The sequence below is a fragment of the Salvia miltiorrhiza genome, chromosome 3 (assembly GCF_028751815.1).
Source record: "Salvia miltiorrhiza cultivar Shanhuang (shh) chromosome 3, IMPLAD_Smil_shh, whole genome shotgun sequence".
In the NCBI taxonomy this organism is placed as follows: Eukaryota; Viridiplantae; Streptophyta; class Magnoliopsida; order Lamiales; family Lamiaceae; genus Salvia; species Salvia miltiorrhiza.
The window spans coordinates 22,610,175-22,631,055 of NC_080389.1; the positions used below are offsets into that span (position 1 = coordinate 22,610,175).

Sequence of the window (20,881 nt, forward strand, 5' to 3'; positions counted from 1 at the left end):
TCTGCTTCAATGGTAGCTTCCTTTGTAGCACTGCACTGCATTCCTCTGAAAGATTTATCGTCTCATATTTCCCCAACTTCCTCTTGTTGGAGACTGCATCCTTGAGGAACTTGGCATAGCCTGGCATATCTCTCAAAGCATCAAGTAAAGGAATGTTGATGTGAAGCTTTGAAAACATCTCCATGAACTTGGCTAACTTCTGGTCTATCTTCGGCTTTGCCAGGATATTCGGGAAGGGTGCTACAGGCTTGTACTCCGGTCTAGGGAATGAAGGGGTAGGAACCGGCTCCTTAACAGCAAAAGAGCTCGAATCCTTCTTAGGGGGAGGCGTCTCCAAGTCATCATCGTCGTCCTCCACTAATTTGCCTTTTCCCTTGTCATTCCGCTGCTCTGGACGATCTCGCTGCTCTGTAGAGGAATGGTGATTCCTCTGCTCTGTATGATTTTGATATTGAGTTCCGCTCCTTAGATGAATCGCATTACACTGATTTTTAGGATTGATCTCAGTGTTGCTAGGAAACTTTCCTGGTGTGTGCTGCGCAGCTGCTTGGTTGGCAATCTGACCAACTTGATTCTCTAACATCTGCACCTGCTTAGAAAGTGCTGAAAAATTTTGCTCCATGGTGAACATTTTGGTTCCCATGTTTGCCAAGTTTGCCTCCATCCCGGTGACCTTCACCAACACTTGCTTCATCATCTCCTCCATTGAATCTTTCTTTGGCTCATTGATTACTCCCCCACTAGAAACAGAAAATCCTGGTGGAGGTTGCACAGCATTATTGGGATTTGAATAGGAAAAATTTGGATGATTCCTATTATTTGGATGATACGGTGGATTTCCGCCCTGATGTCACTGATAGTTTGGCCTATGGAATTGGTACTGCCGCTGGACAAAATTAGCATCTTCAAACTGTGCTACATCGGATGAAATCGGCTGCTTAGGGATTTTGGCTAGTAGTGCTTTTCTCTCCAACTCATACTACTTTTGAAGAGCTTCGTATTTCTCCTTAAAATCATCTCTCTCCTCGTTTACAGCTGCAATTCTTCTCGTAGAATTTCTGTCATTCGGCCATTGATAACTATTGGAGGCCATCTCTTCTATCACACGATAAGCCTCCTTTGTATTTCTATGGAGAAGACATCCACCTACAGTAGCATCCACCATACTTTTTGTCAGACCAGTCAAACCATTATAAAAGTGAATGATTTGCTGATCTTCCGTGAAACCATGTTGTAGGCAGTTCCTGAGCAGCTCGCGAAATCTTTCCCAGACATCATGAATGGTCTCATCTCCTAGCTGGGAAAAGTGAGAAATCTCTGCAATAATTTTCTGAGCTTTAGAAGCAGGAAAGTATTTTGCTAGGAAAGCTCTACACAAATCTTCCCATCCAGTAATAGCACCTCTGTCCAAATTCTTGAACCACTCCTTCGCTCTGTCCCTGAGAGAGAATCCAAACATCTTCATCCTGATGGCATCTGGTGGCACTCCATTCTGCTTAATAGTGTCGCAGATATCTAGAAACTGAGTAATGTGAGCACGCGGGTTTTCGGAAGCCATTCCACTAAACTGTTCAGCTTGCACCATGTTTATCAATCCCGACTTCAGCTCGAACGTGGTAGCCTGCACAGTTGGTCCCCATCTGCCCCCTTGAAATTGATCAACCCGAGGCTGATACATGTGATTCAGTGGTGGCTCTGGTGGAGGAGCCCGGTTGCGCCTGCTCTCCTCTTTCTCTTCATCTAGCTGCCTCTGAAGGTTTGTCACTGCTCGCACTAGAGTTTCAAGATCCATGTTATTCTGTTGCTCTGTCATTGCGTGCTTCTTCTTTTCGCGGTTGTCGCTTTTGTACTGCTTTTCGATTTCCAAGTTCAAAGGTACAAGATGTTCATTTCCTTTGGATCTCGTGATCATACACGCCTGAGACAACAAACGAAAATCAGACACAGAAATTTTAAAAAATAAAAATAAACTTATAACGCATGAAATAATGCTCAAGTCTAGTCAGAAATATTAAAGTAAATTCTAAATAGTCCCCGACAACGGCGCCAAAAAGTTGATCACTAATTTCTTAGCAACAAATATCGCAACTAACACGATGCAATTGTAGCAAATAATCAGTAACCGAGTATCGTATCCACAGGGACTATTATAGCGAATCACTCTAAGTAATCCTAATTAAACTCTAGTAATATTCAGGTAAACGAAAGAAGGAAGGTTTAATTAACTTAAACTAAAACGCAAATAACAATAATTAAAAGATCGTAGGAAAAATCAAATATAAAAGACAACTGATCCTTGGGTAGTAAATTCATTAACTAAATCTACGCAATTAATCTATTAATCCTATGTACCAGTTTAATCCAGTTATGATGAGAGATCACTTAATTAATTAATTACTCTCGCTAGAGCAGCAACGATCGTAGATTAGTAAATTACCTATCTCCGTTAGGTCTCAAGAAAATCTACTAACTCCCAATAGCTCCTAAGAATAGCTCCCTATGATTCACCTATCTCCGCTAGGTCTCAAGGTTAAAATCATATCATACATTCCTGAATCCGCTAAACAGTTATCTCCGCTAGGTCTCAAACCGAATAGCTAAACATGCAAACTATTGGCCAAATAATTCACAAGAAAACAAGCACCATGAATTATGAATCATAAACTGGAAGGCACAAAGGTATTAAGAAATAAATCACATAAATTCAATCAACTATTTACAAACCCTAGAATCAGCTAAAGAAAACTAGTCAGACATAGCAAAATAAAACATCAACATAATTAAAAATAACGCAATTGCAAAAACTGAAATATATAAAAACCGAATGAAAACTGAAGTAGCGGCTTGAATCTTCAATCTTGATCCAAGCCTTGAAAACTAGAAAAGCAATAAAATTCTAAAGCTATAAAACTGAAATATGGATGCTGGGTTCGGGGATCTGAATAGGTCAAAAGAAGACCTATTTATAGATTTCAGATTTCCTTCGGATCACCATGGAAATTGCCATGCAAAGTAGAATTCTAAAGATAATAGAATCGTGTGAAATAAGGCAACTCTCCAGCTGGATGCGCGCTCCGTAGAATACTCCTACTCATGCTGAATTCGCAGCTCTCGCCAGAGGAATGGATGATTTCTCTGACCTCGCCAGAGAAATGGGTCGCCAGCGGAATGGGTGATTTCTCTGCTATCTCCAGAGGAACGGTGATTTCTCAATTCCGCTGTAATGGACATTGCGATTCCGCTGTAATGGATCCCCTCTGACTCTCATTTGGCTGCTCTGACTATTGACTCCTCTCCTGCAAAGCATAAAATATACCATAAACACACCAATTTCCAGAAGATTATCTTAAAACATGCACATACAAACCCTTAAAAATAGAGTAAATTAAGCATAAATCAGAAGACTGCAGCAGAGCTGAATGCATATTCAAGACCTTAGCCGAGAGCTCCCAGCAGAAATCAGTCCGTGGAAAGAAGGTCGAAGCCAGCGCTGCGACGCCCCAGTACGAGATGCAAAAACAATTAGCTACACTTGCGAGAGAAGTACATCACCTTAAGATGAGCAAGATGGAACCGCCCCCTGCCCTAATACAAAATGTTGAGCCCTGTGGAATATGTGGAGATTTCAGCCACGGAGTCAATGAGTGTCACAGAATGAGCGAGTTTACTCCAGAGGGTGAAGCTGAAGTCTATGCGGCACAAGGATTTCAGAGCTATAATCAAGGGCAGAACAGACTACAATTCGGGCAGAACTTTAATCAAGGGCAGAGCAGACCGCAAAATTGGCAGAGCTATAATCAAAGCCAGCAGAACGTCAATAGTAGATGGAGAGGTCAGCAGACCTATGCACCGCAACAAAATTTTCCCCAACAATATCCACCGAGGTATCAGTGTTTACCTCGTATTTGGGCAATTTTTGTGTATGTTTCTGCTGTGCATTCGAGCGTGTTTCATGACTTTTTGCCCTATATTTCACGTGCTCGATGATCTTTTTGGGTGTACTATTATCGCGTGTAGGATTCGTGAGTTGCCGAGCGTTTTGGCATTGTTTCGAGCGATTTTCGAAGGCAGGCTCACGGCCGCCGCCGTGCCACAGCGACCGCCGTCGAGACGGCGGCCGCGGCCCCACGGCGCGGGCCGTGCATTTTTTGGAGGATTCTGCGAAGGGCACTCATGGCGGCGCCGTCCCACGGCGGCTGCCGTCCACAGCGCCGCCGTCCCTAGCGTTTCGGCAGTTACGGATTTTCCGTATTTAAGCCCATTTTTAGGGTTTTTCTTCACACCTTCGAACACAGCAGCCTCTAGGGCGAATTTCCACACTTTTCTATGGTTTTTGGAGTTTCTAAACATTTACTTTAGCTTTTGGAATCATTGGATCGCTTTTGATGTCAATCAACATTCACCGGATTAGTTTTCTCGGATCACTACGTTTTTGTAAGAACTCACTTTAATTTCTTAGTTTATTTGAATCCTTGGTTATTTGAATTCCTTCGTTTATGCTTTTGATGAATGAGATGATTTGAGATTGTTGTTATTGAATCTTGATAAATTACGTGAATCGTTGCTTCGTTATTGTTGCCTACGGATTTCTCTTAGTGATGAATGTTTAGTACTTTCTTTTATGGTGATTTAAGCTTTCTTTGATATTGAATTGATGCTTGATTTAGTTTCATGCCTAGGTAGTGATTAATCGTTGATGATTCATGAGTTTATGTTCGTTTGGTTAGAGTGCTTGATTGAAACCCTAGTTAATATGTTTAATGTTCAATCACGTTGTTCCTAGTTATTATATCTCTACTGCTTTAGTTGTTGTTTATTGCTTCCTTTCATTTACGTCTTGGTGATAGAGTGTGAGACAGTGCCAGACCCAACTACCCGATTAGAGTGTTTAGGTTTCTTTTCCGTTCGAGTGAGTAATACAATTAAAGCCCTGCTAAGCCTTCCGTGTGAGACGACTTGAGTCACCTTACCGCCCTAGGACGACCTCGTATAAATTCGAGTCCATCCGCTAGGTATTTTTGGATGAGTCAAATTTTAGTGCCGTTGCCGGGGAAGGCTTTAGGCATTTGATTGTGTTGCATTGTTTTTCGTGTTTATTTTTTGTTTCTTTCTTTTAACTCGGTTATTTTTGAAGGAATATTAAACTGAATTAATGCTCCGTTTGCCCGATGATCGTTTCTTGGATTATTATTAATTTATCATACAACGATTAATCCTAACATGCTCCTATGAATTTAACAACTGCACGTTGGAGTTAGAAAATACCTGAAGAATTCCTAAGAATTCGTCAATCTGTCGCTGAACAGGTCAGTCAGCTTCATGCCTTCGTTTGAAGCCTCAAACGTCCTCAAATCGTATTTCTCCCAGAAATACGACTTCTTCGTCTTCGAGAGAGCTTTCCGTGGCCGCCTGAGTCGTCTGAATCGGAGTTCTGTGGAGGAAGTTATGGCCGTTTTACGGAGACTGCCAGAACTTGATTTCCTGCGAAAATCTGACTCCAGATCTGATCTTCTCGACTGTATCCCGCTCAATTCCCAACGTTGGATGGACAACGAGCTATGGAAATTCCCAAGACAGAAATCACCTCACATTTTCATGCGCCTCTCTCTGCTCTCAAAACCCTAATTTTATCAGTGTGTTTTCCTGAGAGCTGACAGTTGTATTTAATAATACAGAAAACTGAGAAGGGGCGCCAGTTTCTATGTGAGGGCCGAAAATCTGCCCTACTTGGGCTAGGAGACATTGGGCCAGCCCAGGGACCAGATACAAGGAATAAAGATGGGCCTCAAATAAATTAATTTATCTATGGTCAGCCCAGACCATAATTAATTTATAAATATCAGTTCATTCCACTAGAGAACCGATACTGACTTACCCCTTTATTGCCGGTGATGAGTCGGGGCTTGTATTTAGACTTATTAAATCTCCGTATTTAAAATATCCGACATCCATTAATTAATTAGAGCTCTGACAGCTTAAATTAATTAATCTCTTAATAATTCCTTAAGCAATACCACTCAAACTTTATTATTACGCCTGAACTTAATCAACCTGCAGGGTTTAGCGTAATAAACCTTATTGAGCTCCTTAAGGGGATGTCATTATCTTATACCGGATAGCGGGTACTAATACAGATAATCAAATATCATATATTAACCGCTATCACCCAAGATACAGAGTACTCGAGTTAGTATATATAACTTTCACCCATAGTAAGTCAAAGTGATATACGAATTAATATATATATCTGAATACTTATTAGTATTAAGATTTATAAGTCACCGAGATCTTGATTCTTCACTTAAGTCAGATAGAAGAATACATCTGAAACTGTGGTCCTATCAATACGTAATGATGTACCAGTATAGACAAGTAGCCAAGACAAACTACTTCCATCTATACTGCAGCCTAAACCAATAACTTCTCCTAGAGTTATTTCGGCTGTGATCATATTATATCTCTTAAGGTTATTCCAATTATATGGTCTTCTGTGATCTACAACACACCATATAATCTACTTATATAGAGATAAAGAACATACATATGCAATCATGAACACAATCAGATAGGAGATTAGATAGTGAACTTAGGAAACATTGTATACAAGCATAAAACGTTCTTGCTTTCAGTATACAAATCCAACAATCTCCCACTTATACTAAAGCAAACTTTTAGTATACAATGCGTCTATTTACCAATCACCTAACACTTCTCCCACTTATACTTAAAGTTTCCTAAGTGGATGGCATCAATCTGGCATCAATCGCATTCCCATCTTTCAATGACCATTTGCGATAAGCCTTTTGTGAAAAGATCAGTAGGTTTCTCCAATATGTGAGAATTTATTCTTTGAGCACATAACCTCGATTTACGAATAATCGTATAACTTGGTACTTACTCTCCATGTATTTGACCCCTTGTGGTTCTAGGATTCCTTAGAGTTTGCAACTGCACTTGAGGTACAAGGTGATGCTCTCACGCAAACTAGGAATCACTCTTAGACCCTGGAGGTAGTGGTCAAACCAAAAGGTTTTACCTCCCAAGGAAAACACATAGCTCGAGGTAATTATTCTTTGTTCCGGTCAGCCTGGAAATCCGAAACCGTATAATCCAAAAAGGGAACTAAACTGTCTAACTGGTAAACTACCCTTATTCTCTAGTCAAGGACTTGAGAATATAATTTTACCACAGTTCAGTCTTAACTAGAACTATACTGATATCTTACAATCATGCTAACTGCATAGCAAATATAAGATCTCGTATATAGCAATCCATACATGAAGCTATCTACTGCGGAAATGTAGAAAACTGCCTTCATTTCCTCAACCTCAATAGGCATCTTAAGACATAGTCTTTAGATCAAGGAACGCCATATCAAAAAGGTAGCAATCCTTTCTTGGCGGTATTCATACTAAAACGAGTATTCTCAGTATCAGTGTAAGACACTCGAGATAAGCCCAACATCTTTTTCTAGTGATCCTTTATAACCTTGATCACAAAGATGTATACTATACCTCCTTAGTCTTTCATCTGAAACTGTTCGGATAACCATTACTTTATGTCTTGACAATAGCTCCATATTGTCGCCAATTAGGAGGATATTATCTACATAAAATGCAAGATAAACCACATCACTGATGACACGAGAGCGATTGACACGAGATGCTTCTCTCCCTCCCTCACGTAACCTTCAGGTTGTTGCACATGGATGTCCTTACCTTTTCCAAGGTAATGTATATGACATCCATTTGCCAGGCCTCGATGGTTTAAGTGAGCTGCTATGGGTAAAATGCTCTGAATGTTCTGAGCATGGCACTGGCGAAAATATCATCATAACCTATACCCTTACACTGGGCATAACCTTTCGCCACCAGTCTAGCTTCGGAAGCTACGACCTTGCTCATTCAGGCCTGTCATTATCTTGTATACTCACTTTCAACCTAAGGCTTTACTGCCTCCTGGTAGCAAGATTTTTCTAGTATACACCCATATTCTTAATGGATTGCTCCATTGAGGCGTGCCAGGAATCTACATTCTCGTCTTCCACTAATTCCAATATCTGGGTCGATTCTCTTATATTCACTACCAGGGACTGAATCCAAAGATCTTCCCAAGAACATAAATCGATCGGGTTGTCCCACAACCCTCCCACTACAATGGATCTGTGGTGGCACATGTGTGTCAACAGTGCGTGCAGTGTCTTGTGGTACAAAACTCTTGCACACTTGGCTTGGGTGATGGAATCGCCTGTCTAATGTCTTCAGTTTCTTGAAGCACACTATCTGACTTGGATTAGTGATTACTCCCATAGTCCACTTCTAAGAATCGTGTGTCATTGCTAATAACCACCTTCTGATTCTTTAGGACTAATTGCAAAGATACATAACTCATCATCGAACATATTTTTCCAAGAGTGACCTATTTATTCTCTCCACCACACCATTTTATATAGGGATTACACGGTGTAGTAAACTGGATTGGAATCCCAAACACTGATAATGAATCAGAAAAGATCATTCCTAACACATTATTGGCCCTTTATCCCCTTTGTCATGAATGACCTGGTCTCCATCTTTTCCTCTATACAGGATTCGCAGGTTCGAAATAGTACAACCTGGATTGAATCCAATGTACTTATTTAGACACGAGTCTTTGGATCCTGTTAAGATAGATGTGACCTAATCTAGGGTATCAATATATGTGTAAGATCCTCATGAGAGATTAGCCTTAACTTTTCTCTTTCTTTTTCTTTTGTTCGATGATGTAAATGCAATATAAAGGTATTTTGGAGACAAGTTATAGTATGAAGAGAGATGTTCAAAAATACCAGAATAGACAACTTTGTCATTTCTTATGATAGAAATACTACTATCAAAAATGACATGTGATCCATCTATTCAAAATTTTGAAACATGATAAGGAACTCTCAAAAACTAAACTATGTCTTTAGAACTTAAAGACAAGTCTTCAATTGCAACATCTGCGACTCCAGTCACGTTGCCTACGAAGACAATCATCTCATCACTTCTCAGCTTCCTTGTCAGCCTAAAAGCCATACAAGGTGCAACAATCATTATCAGTTTCTCTCGTTATCCACTACTCACAACTGGGTAGAAAATGAGCTGATATGTCTCAGTTACTATAGCAAGTGAAGTACATTAACCCTTTGCCTTGAGTATTGAAAGAAGAAATTTCCAATACTCAATCTTATCACACCACTACTCCCACTATTTCCCTTGTCTTTCTTGCCCCTTGGACCCTTCTTCTTCCCGTCATTCGACGAAGAAGATGGCTCTCCTTTGGCAATAACAAGTGCTTGCACATCTCTTTCCCACAACTTCCTTAGCCGTAACTAGAGCATTCAACAACTCAAAAGAAGTATTATCTTTCTTGCTCATAACAGCATTGAGGCAGAAGTTCTTAATTAAAAGACTTGGGAAGAAAGTTCAGGATAATATCGACTTTTGCCTCACCGTCGATACTCCCACTGAGCAAGTCAAGTCCATCAAAAATTTGCATGACATGCTCGTGCACTGAGCTGTGCTTACTCATAAAAATAACAAGATTACTCTCATCAAATTTAAATGAGCAGCTCAGTCCAACTCTCCGAACACTTTCTTGAGATTCAGCATGATGCTAATAGCACCGTCCATGCCCTGATGTTGGAGCTACAAGGTTTGTGACATTATACTCATAATATAGCATATAGCCACATTATTCGCCTTATGTCACCTTTTATGTAATTCATTTTTCTCATCAGTTGACTCATTATTCGGACCAATAGAACGTGGAGTAGTAAGCAACACAAAAATTGTGTTAGTTTGTGATAAGATAAAAATCCAAAACTGCGTTTCCATTTTATATATGTGGACCGGTTAAAAGACTTTGTGCAAGAATAAAGAAACAGGAGACATAAACATATCTGAAAGTAAACAAATTAAACATGTAAGAACATGAACGCATATAGTTCGTAACAATAATATTGTAACCTTTTGATAAAACAATATTAGTGAAACCTCCAACGGCTCAAAGAATTCCATATGTAAGCCACGTGGGGTGGACAGTTACACACAAACTCCTCAACCAGACTATTCACCTAGTCATTTAATTTCCATGTCAACTTAACCTTTTGACAAAAGAAATTAATAGTTGGCATCTTGACTAGACCATATCATCATCAAGAAGGGACTCCGTGGGGGAGTTGTACATTGTACTTGATATGATATCTAAGCAATGACCACATTTTAACCTTGAAAATTAAATTCTCGAAATTGACATACTCACTCGGACCATGCCGCTTTCAATTTAATTTTCTTGGTTATCTTATTTAATTCCATTCTCCAAAGTACTTGTGAAAATTACACAAGTAAGCCACGTGGGGTGGACCGTTACTGCATAACTCCCACTACTTTAATGGTTTAAATATTTTTTATAGAAACCTCTTCTGACAAACTTATGAGAAACAAATACGAAGTAAGCCACGTGGGGTGGACCGTTACTCATATTGCTAAACACTTTGTCTAGAGACCGCATGTGGAGGTCTACATAATTTTAAGAATAAAATTAATTAGAAATAACCACAATTTAACTTTGAAATTAAATTCTCGAATTTTGACATACTCACTCGGACCATGCCGCATTCAATTTAATTTCTTAGTTATCTTATTTAAATCCATCATCTAAAGTACTCGTGAAAAATTATACGAGTAAGCCACGTGGGGTGGACCGTTACTGCATAACTCCCACTACTTTAATGGATTTAAATATTTTTATAGAAACCTCATCTGACAAACTTATGAAAGAACAAACATGAAGTAAGCCACGTGGGGTGGACCGTTACTCATATTGCTAATCACTTTGTCTAGAGACCGCTTGTGGAAATCTAAATAATTTTTAATCATCCATAAAATTATTAAGCTTAGTCTTTTTTCTTTCAAAAGGTTTGATCATGCTCAACACATAATCCTAAACATGCTCATCTAGAACGCAACATGTAAAACATGCTCCCAGAATTCTAAAACATGCTTAAGAAAACGATAAACCTAGCATGCTTGTCTAAGCGCAGTTAATAAACACATATTAACAAGCAAAGACAAAAACAGCATGCAACGAGCATAAAGGATTAACACCACGACATGCAAAGAACATAATAAAAGAATTAAATTCTTCGTGACCCATTCGTGGAATCCCAATTTCTAATCTATTACATTTAAAACAGAAAAGAAAAGGCTCAAAAACGTAAAACTCGGCCCGAACAGCTTCATCAGGCCCGTCTTTGAAATTAGGGTTTGGGCCCCCTAGGGTTTGGGAATCGGCCACCTAGGGTTTGAAACCCTAGGCCCCGCCGCCACAGCTCCCAGCGCGCTGCCCGGCGTGGCAGCCCGGCGCACAGCAGCAGTCTCCCGACGTGCAGCGCAGCAGCAGCCCGGCGTGCAGCGCAACAGCCTCCCGGCGTGCAGCGCAGCAGCAGCCCGGCGCGCAGCAGCAGCCTCCCGGCGTGCAGCGCAGCAGCAGCCCGGCGCGCAGCAACAGCCTCCCGGCGTGCAGCAGCAGCAGCAGCCCAGCGTGCAGCCCGGCGCGCAGCAGCAGCCTCCCGGCGTGCAGCGCAGCAGCAGCAGCCTCCCGGCGTGCAGCGCAGCAGCAGCCCGGCGCGCAGCAGCAGCCTCCCGGCGCGCAGCCCGGCATGCAGAGCAACCGCCCGGCGCGCACAGCAACAGCCCGGTGCGCAGCCCGGCAGACAGCCCGACGCACAGCAACCGCCCGGCCTCCGGCTCTCCAACCTCCGTCCATTCGATGTTGATTCGTCGTCGTCTTCGTCTCGATTTTCAATTTTTACAGATTACAACGGAAAAACAAAAACAAATTGAAAACCTAATCTAACCACGGATTTTCTCGTGGTGAAAAACGATTACAACGTCAAAACGACGTATTCCACGAATCAACAAACCACGAAGAACAGCAGCAGTAAAACAACACACATTATTAATCGTACATAAATTAATAATAGAGCCAAGAAATTAATCCTGGGCTCTGATACCAATTGAAGGAATATTAAACTGAATTAATGCTCCGTTTGCCCGATGATCGTTTCTTGGATTATTATTAATTTATCATACAACGATTAATCCTAACATGCTCCTATGAATTTAACAACTGCACGTTGGAGTTAGAAAATACCTGAAGAATTCCTAAGAATTCGTCAATCTGTCGCTGAACAGGTCAGTCAGCTTCATGCCTTCGTTTGAAGCCTCAAACGTCCTCAAATCGTATTTCTCCCAGAAATACGACTTCTTCGTCTTCGAGAGAGCTTTCCGTGGCCGCCTGATTCGTCTGAATCGGAGTTCTGTGGAGGAAGTTATGGCCGTTTTACGGAGACTGCCAGAACTTGATTTCCTGCGAAAATCTGACTCCAGATCTGATCTTCTCGACTGTATCCCGCTCAATTCCCAACGTTGGATGGACAACGAGCTATGGAAATTCCCAAGACAGAAATCACCTCACATTTTCCTGCGCCTCTCTCTGCTCTCAAAACCCTAATTTTATCAGTGTGTTTTCCTGAGAGCTGACAGCTGTATTTAATAATACAGAAAACTGAGAGGGGGCGCCAGTTTCTATGTGAGGGCCGAAAATCTGCCCTACTTGGGCTAGGAGACATTGGGCCAGCCCAGGGACCAGATACAAGGAATAAAGATGGGCCTCAAATAAATTAATTTATCTATGGTCAGCCCAGACCATAATTAATTTATAAATATCAGTTCATTCCACTAGAGAACCGATACTGACTTACCCCTTTATTGCCGGTGATGAGTCGGGGGCTTGTATTTAGACTTATTAAATCTCCGTATTTAAAATATCCGACATCCATTAATTAATTAGAGCTCTGACAGCTTAAATTAATTAATCTCTTAATAATTCCTTAAGCAGTACCACTCAAACTTTATTATTACGCCTGAACTTAATCAACCTGCAGGGTTTAGCGTAATAAACCTTATTGAGCTCCTTAAGGGGATGTCATTATCTTATACCGGATACGGGTACTAATACAGATAATCAAATATCATATATTAACCGCTATCACCCAAGATACAGAGTACTCGAGTTAGTATATAACTTTCACCCATAGTAAGTCAAAGTGATATACGAATTAATATATATATCTGAATACTTATTAGTATTAAGATTTATAAGTCACCGAGATCTTGATTCTTCACTTAAGTCAGATAGAAGAATACATCTGAAACTGTGGTCCTATCAATACGTAATGACGTACCAGTATAGACAAGTAGCCAAGACAAACTACTTCCATCTATACTGCAGCCTAAACCAATAACTTGTCCTAGAGTTATTTCGGCTGTGATCATATTATATCTCTTAAGGTTATTCCAATTATATGGTCTTCTGTGATCTACAACACACCATATAATCTACTTATATAGAGATAAAGAACATACATATGCAATCATGAACACAATCAGATAGGAGATTAGATAGTGAACTTAGGAAACATTGTATACAAGCATAAAACGTTCTTGCTTTCAGTATACAAATCCAACAATTTTCTCCCTCCGGTGCGTTTGATTTGTTTGTTCGTGTTGTGTATGCAAGGACGTAGAAGCTTGAAGAGAAAGCTTGCACCTTACTACGACAACATTCATCGACCTCGTGAGGTTCTTTCAAGCCTGGAGAAGGAGTCCGAGTCCAGTTCGAGAAGCCTTGTGGAATCACAGTTTCGAGAGGAAAACTGTGAAGAGAGAATCGCTTCCAACCCCATTCTGGAAGCCGTTGAGGATACACCTCCATTGCACTCGGAAGGAGAAGAAGAAGCTCGGTCTAATCCTGACCAAGAAACCATGGCGGAGCAGAATGTCCAATACATGGGGGATTTCTCCAGGCCGGTCATTGGGAACACTAGCACTTCAGCGATAGTGCTTCCCACAGCAGTCCGGAATTACAATCTGAAGCCCAACGATTCAAACCTGCTGCCGCTCTTTCATGGGATGCCAAGTGAGGACGCTTTACAGTTCATCCGCGACTTATGCACTCAAGTGCAGACCTTCCCACTGTTGGAGCTCACCGAGGATCAGTTGAGACTCAAGTGCTTGCCTTATGCACTCAAGGACCGGGCTAGAACGTGGTTGTTGTCCCTGCCGCCGAACTCCATCACCACATGGGGAGAGGCGTGCGAGAAGTTCATGCTCAAGTACTACCCTAATCACAAGACTCAAGAGATTAGGACCCAAATAATGAACTTCATGCAAGGAGCAGACGAGCCTCTCCATGAGGCTTGGGAGAGATTCCAAGAGCTCCTTCGCCAATGCCCGCAGCACCAGTTAGCACCCATCATGTTGATGCAGTTCTTCTATGACGGATTGATTCAGACGGCACAGTTTATGGTGGACAGTACAGCAGGGGGCAACATTGCCCGGAAGACAGCTGATGAGCTCAAAGAGATCTTCGACACACTTGCCGCGAGCTCTCAACAAAAATCAGTTAGAGGAATGAAGGTCGAAGCCAATGCAGTAGCCCCAAACAATGAGCTGCAGAAGCAAGTAGCGGACTTGATGAGGCAAGTTCAGCATCTAAGAATGAACCAGGTGGAGACGCCATCCGTTCAAGCACCGCCAGCTCAAGCACCGCCAACAGACGGATGTGGCATATGTGGCGATTTTGGCCACGGAACCAACGAGTGCCATCAAATGGGGGAGTTCACACCTGAAGGGGAGGCAGAGGTCTACGCTGCCCAGGGATACTCGGGGAGGCCTCAATTTGAACAAAGGCCCATGTTTAATCAAGGGCAACAAAATTCCAACTCGGGTTGGAGAGCTCAGCAGAATTCTGGATGGAGGAACCAAGCGCCTGGCCAAGGGTCGGGATCAAATCAAGGAAATCAATTCCGCCGCCCTCCTCAGCAATTTGGGTATCAGAACCAGCAGCAGTTCTACCCACCTCAACAGCAGTTCCCCTTTCATCAGCAGCAGAACTACCCTCAAGCTTATCAGCAGCAGCAGCAGCAGCCCCCGCAGTATCAGCAGTATCAACAATTCCCTATGCAGCAAAGGAATTTTCAGCAGCAGCAGCAATTCCAGACTGCCCCCCAACAGTTTCAGAAGCAAGCTCAACCGTAGAAGCCGTCTCTCGAGGACACCATGCAATCCTTTATGGAGATGACCAAACAGAACATGGAGTCACAGTCTGCTACAATCAAGCGTCTTGAGACAACCGTTGGACAACTCTCAGGGACCTTGAACCAGATGCAACAGCAGCAACAACCAGGGAAGCTCCATGGCCAAGGATTGCAACCTCATCAAGCTCAAGCTGTCACAGTCCTACGGAGTGGAAAGAAGGTGGACAACAAAGTGGAGATCCCTACTGACGAGCTCCCTAAGGAAACTTGTGAGGAGGAGATGGTGAAAGAAGTACCCCCACCGAGAGAAGAAGAGCAGCAAGGAGAGCCCTCGGTGAAGCTTCACAAGGCCACCAAGCCTTACAGACCACCGATCCTGTACCCAGGTCAGTTGAGGAATGAGAAGCAAGATCAACAATTCACCGACTTCTACAACATGTTGGCAAAGGTGAATGTCAACTTGCCACTTCTGGACGTGATCAGAAATGTCCGGGCCTATGTGAAGTTCTTTAAGGAGCTGGCGTCCAAGAAGAGGAAGTTTGTTGACAACGAGAAGATTCTTGTGTCCGAGGTTGCCAATTCCATCATGCAACAGCCCTTGCCACCCAAGCAACGAGATCCAGGTATTTTTGTTATCAATATTGCTTTGGGGAATGGTAAGGAGGCCTCGGGTATGCTTGATTTGGGGGCAGGAATTAATTTGATGCCGTACTCTATTTTTAAACAACTAGAGTTAGGCGATTTAAAACTCACTCGAATGTGCTTGCAATTGGCAGATAGATCAGTTAGGTATCCTCGTGGGGTCATTGAGGATATTTTAGTTAGAGTGGGTGGTTTAATCGTGCCTGTCGATTTTGTTGTGCTTGAAATAGGAGAAGTTCATGAGAATGGCAAGGAACATACTTTACTGCTAGGAAGACCATTCATGGCCACCACTAACACGTTGATTGATGTGAAAAATTGAACAATAAAAATGACCGTGTTAGGAGAGTCCGTGTCTTTTTCTGTGCATCATAGTCGCGCTTTGCCATCATCTTCATTTACTAATGAATGCTCCTATATAGATGCTATTGATGGCCTTGCCGAGATGGTTTATGTGCAGGAACAAGAGATAGTGGAGGTCTTTGCAGGATCGGCGGTTATGGAGGAGTTTGCTCGGGAAGCCGAGGAAAGAGAGAGAGAACGAAGAGACAAACTCCCCATTGATGAGCTTGTGGTGCTTGAAGATGCCACGAAGTGCAAAAAGCCCAAATTGGAACTCAAGGAGCTCCCCAAACACCTCAAATATGTGTACTTGGAAGAAGGAGAGGAGAAGCCCGTGATAATATCCGCCGAGCTCACTCATGAGCGAGAAATGGCATTGATGGAAGTGCTAAGGAGCAACAAGCTGGCATTTGGGTGGGGCCTTGCCGACATTAGTGGCATTAGCCCAGCCACGTGCATGCATCGGATTCACCTCGAGGATGGAGCAACACCTAAGAGGGATGGCCAACGAAGACTAAACCCCGTCCTCATGGAGGTAGTACGCAAGGAGATACTCAAACTATTGGCGGAAGGGATCATTTACCCTATCGCCGATAGTGAGTGGGTAAGCCCAGTGCACGTGGTGCCCAAGAAAGGAGGAATCACGGTTGTCCTGAATGACAACAAGGAGTTGGTGCCGACCCGTCTGGTCACGGGTTGGCGTATGTGTATTGACTACAGGAAGCTAAATGCCGTCACAAAAAAGGATCATTTTCCTCTTCCTTTTATTGATCAAATGTTGGATCGTTTAGCTGGTCATGATTTTTACTGCTTCCTTGATGGTTTGTCAGGTTATTACCAAATAGCAATCGCGCCGGAGGACCAGGACAAGACGACGTTCACCACCCCATTTGGTACCTTTGCGTGGAAGAGGATGCCATTTGGGCTGTGCAATGCACAGGGGACCTTCCAACGGTGCATGATGTCGATCTTCGCGGAAATGATAGGTGATTTTGTTGAAATTTTCATGGATGATTTTTCCGTGTTTGGTAATTCGTTTAGTGATTGCTTGGGTAAAATTAATTTGGTGTTAAAAAGGTGTATAGAGAGTGGGCTAACTCTTAGTTGGGAAAAGAGTCACTTCATGGTGACTAGTGGCATCGTTCTTGGCCACGTTGTGTCAAAAGATGGTATAGAGGTTGATAGGGCTAAGGTGGAGGTGATTGAAAAATTACCCCCACCAATTGATGTGAAAGGCATAAGGAGTTTCCTAGGTCATGCTGGGTTTTACCGGCGTTTCATTAAGGATTTCTCTAAGATTATCCAACCTTTATGTCGTCTGCTTGCTCAAGATGTGGATTTTGATTTTGATGAAACTTGCATGCATGCTTTTGAATTGCTGAAGCTTAAGTTGAGCACTGCACCTGTTGTTGTTGCACCCAATTGGTCATTGCCTTTTGAGATTATGTGTGATGCATCAAACTCCGCTGTGGGAGCCGTTCTTGGTCAACGTGTTGATAAAATGTTGCGTGTTATTTACTATGCTAGCTTGACTTTGAATAGTGCACAAGTGAATTACACCACCACTGAAAAAGAGTTGCTTGCTGTGGTTTTTGCTTTAGACAAGTTTCGTGCTTATATCATCGGGTCTAAAGTAATCGTCCATAGTGATCATGCGGCTCTAAGATATTTGTTGACTAAGTCCCAAGCCAAACCACGTCTTATCCGTTGAATTTTATTATTGCAAGAGTTTGATCTTGAGATTAAGGATAGGAAGGGGAGTGAAAACTCCGTTGCCGATCACTTATCTAGACTTGAGCATAATGTGGTTGAGACGAGTCAAGATGTCATACATGAGTCCTTCCCGTTTGAGCATACTTATGAAATTGCCTCTGTGCCTTGGTTTGCTGATATTGTCAATTACCTTGCTTGTGGGGAATTAAGACCCGATTTAACATCCCAAGAGAGGAAAAGATTTTTGGCTACTTGCAGGCAATATTATTGGGAAGACCCTTACCTGTTCAAGTTGGGAAAGGACGAGGTTATTCGGAGATGCATCCCGGATGTGGAGCAACAACAAGTGTTGAAGCTCTGCCATGACGCTCATTGTGGTGGACATTTTGGTGGACAAAAGACGGCTCACAAGGTCCTCAAATCCGGTTTGTTTTGGCCAACTCTTTTCAAAGATGCTCATACTTTTTATCTTGCTTGTGATCGATGTCAAAGAGTAGGGAACATTGGGCGCAAGAATGAAATGCCCCTCACGAGCATTCTTGTTGTTGAGATTTTTGATGTGTGGGGCATAGATTTCATGGGCCCCTTCCCTATGTCTTACGGTTTTGGGTATATTTTGCTTGCCGTTGATTATGTGTCCAAGTGGGTTGAGGCCATCCCCACGAGGACATGCGATGCTAATGTGGTCTTGAAGTTTGTGCAGGAAAACATATTGTGTAGGTTTGGATTCCCCAAGGCTATCATCAGTGATGGAGGCAAACATTTCTGCAACAAGCTTTTTGAGAAGCTTATGAGGAAAAACGGCATTACTCACAAGGTTGCCACACCCTATCATCCTCAGACCTCGGGGCAAGCCGAGACAAGTAATCGGCAAATCAAGGGCATACTCGAAAAGACGGTCCAACCCTCCCGTAAGGATTGGTCTCTTAAGCTCAATGATGCCTTGTGGGCGTATCGCACCGCCTTCAAAGGAGTCCTAGGAATGAGCCCCTACCGCCTTGTCTACGGTAAAGCATGCCACTTACCGGTGGAGGTTGAGCACTGAGCTTATTGGGCAATCAAGGTCACAAATTGCGACCTTACAACCGCGGGGAAGCATAGAGCCTTGCAAATGGAAGAACTCGATGAATTGCGCAACGAGGCGTACGAGAATGCAAGGATCTACAAAGACAAAGTCAAGAGGTTGCACGATAGCCGTATTGTGCCCAAGAATCTCCAACCCGGAATGAAGGTTCTTTTGTTCAACTCAAGGTTGAAACTCTTCCCGGGCAAGCTCAAGTCTCGTTGGAGTGGCCCTTTCATTCTAAAGGAGATTCTCCCTCACGGCGCTGTGATCTTGAGCAAGGAGAACAACGAAGAGACGTTTACCATCAATGGGCATAGGGTGAAGCCCTACTTGGAGCATGAAGTGGTTGCCGTTGTAGTGGAGTCTCAAGCACTCCACGACCCAACGTTTTGACAAGCTTTTTACCGTCGAGCTCTCGACCTTAACTAGAGCGCTTCGTGGGAGGCAACCCACGTTTCTTTCTCTTCTCTTTTCCTTTTTGTTTTGTGTGGAGTGAGTTCTTGAGGTGTTTTATTCTGTTGTTGTTGGTTTTAGTTGGGTTTTCACTAGTGTTTAATTGTGGTCACTACAAGAAAATTGAGTATACATGACACTGCATACATGACGCTTTTCATTAAAAAGCGTCATGTATGAGCGCCTTTTTTGAATACATGATGATTTTTAAAAAAAATGTCATGTATGCAGTGTCGTGTATTCTATACATGACGTTGTGCTGACACTTTTAGAAAAAACGTCATGTATGAGCGTCGTTTATTCATAGCATAGATGACATTCATTACAAAGCGTCATGTATGTGCGTTAATTTAAAGGCAATACATGACACTTAATCAAATTGTCATGTATGTTGTTGAATAAACTGTCATCAATTTTATTTTTCTTGACATTTTGTATAAAATGTCAAGTATATTAGTAAACAAATTGTCATTAATTATATTATTCTTGATATTTTCTATATTGACATGTATATTAGTAAACAAACTATCATTAATTATACTATTATTCTTGATATTTTCTATAAAACATCAAGTATAATTTTAAAAAAAAAATTACAAATGTAAGGATCAAGAATCGAACACTTGACCTCTAGCATAATTTTTTAAATTTTTTTTTATGTTTTTCTATTATTAATTTGATAAATTTAAAAGAATTTTAGTTTAAAATCATTTAATTTTAATTAAAAAAAACTCATATTTTGAATATTAAAAAATATGACTGAATGTATATTATAATGATTTTTATTTATCATTTAAAATAAGTTTTGATATTTTAAATATTCAAAACATAAGAATGAACTTAACACTCTAATTTCAATTCATTCTCAAATTCACCCTTCCGCCCCCTCACACCTCTCTCTCCTGCTCTGAAACTTCCATTCCGAAGCCGTCAAACCCTAGCTACCTTTCTCGATGCCCTCTCGCCGGGATTCTTGTCGCCCTTTCTCTGGTCGTTGTTGCGCCGCCGAGGACCGCGCTAGATCGTGTTCTAGCTAAAGTATTCCTCCACCCCTCCTCTGCTAGCCACCACCCCCGCTGCCTCTAAGCCGCTGCCACCACCCGGAGAGAGGACGGAACTGCTCGTCGTCGACGCCTTCTCATCGCTGCCCTCCGCTGCTCTACGCCGAAGCCCTCGATTCTGTCTCCGTCACTCCCCCTCCGGCGCCTTCCTCTATTTCTCCTACCTCTTCCAGTCCATCTTCCTCCTCCTTCCCTATTTCTCCTCCCTGCGCCGGATGCAGGGGATTGAAGTGGGGGCGACGGCGACGACAAACCGTGCCTCCTCGCAGACCTTCGAAAGATGGCGCTGCTCAACGGTCTCGCTGTGCTGCACTTCTGCCTCCGTTGCAGCTGCCCTATCTCGAAGTTGGAAGGTTAGGGCCCTAAGTGCAGTCTCCGCCACAAGAAGTGAGTGAACTTGGCTCGAGAATTTGAAATCATGATGATTTGATTGAAATGCTTGATTGTGTTGATCATGGATTCTTCTTGCTAGGGTTTTTG

At 42.4% G+C, this 20,881-nt stretch overlaps 2 protein-coding genes and 1 non-coding gene across 3 annotated transcripts; all 3 read left to right on the forward strand.

Annotated features, from left to right (window-relative positions):
* Nucleotides 1–1,223: 1,223 nt before the first annotated feature.
* On the forward strand, nucleotides 1,224–1,330 carry LOC131019237 (small nucleolar RNA R71). Its single transcript, XR_009100157.1, has one exon. It is a non-coding gene; the product is annotated as a small nucleolar RNA R71 (small nucleolar RNA).
* Nucleotides 1,331–15,164: 13,834 nt separating this feature from the next.
* On the forward strand, nucleotides 15,165–16,088 carry LOC131018538 (uncharacterized). Its single transcript, XM_057947255.1, has 2 exons — nucleotides 15,165–15,795; nucleotides 15,901–16,088. Exons 1-2 carry the CDS (start codon nucleotides 15,165–15,167, stop codon nucleotides 16,086–16,088), a joined length of 819 nt encoding a protein of 272 aa, XP_057803238.1.
* A 2,844-nt stretch (nucleotides 16,089–18,932) lies between these two features.
* On the forward strand, nucleotides 18,933–19,280 carry LOC131018539 (uncharacterized). Its single transcript, XM_057947256.1, has one exon. It carries the CDS (start codon nucleotides 18,933–18,935, stop codon nucleotides 19,278–19,280), a length of 348 nt encoding a protein of 115 aa, XP_057803239.1.
* Nucleotides 19,281–20,881: the final 1,601 nt, after the last annotated feature.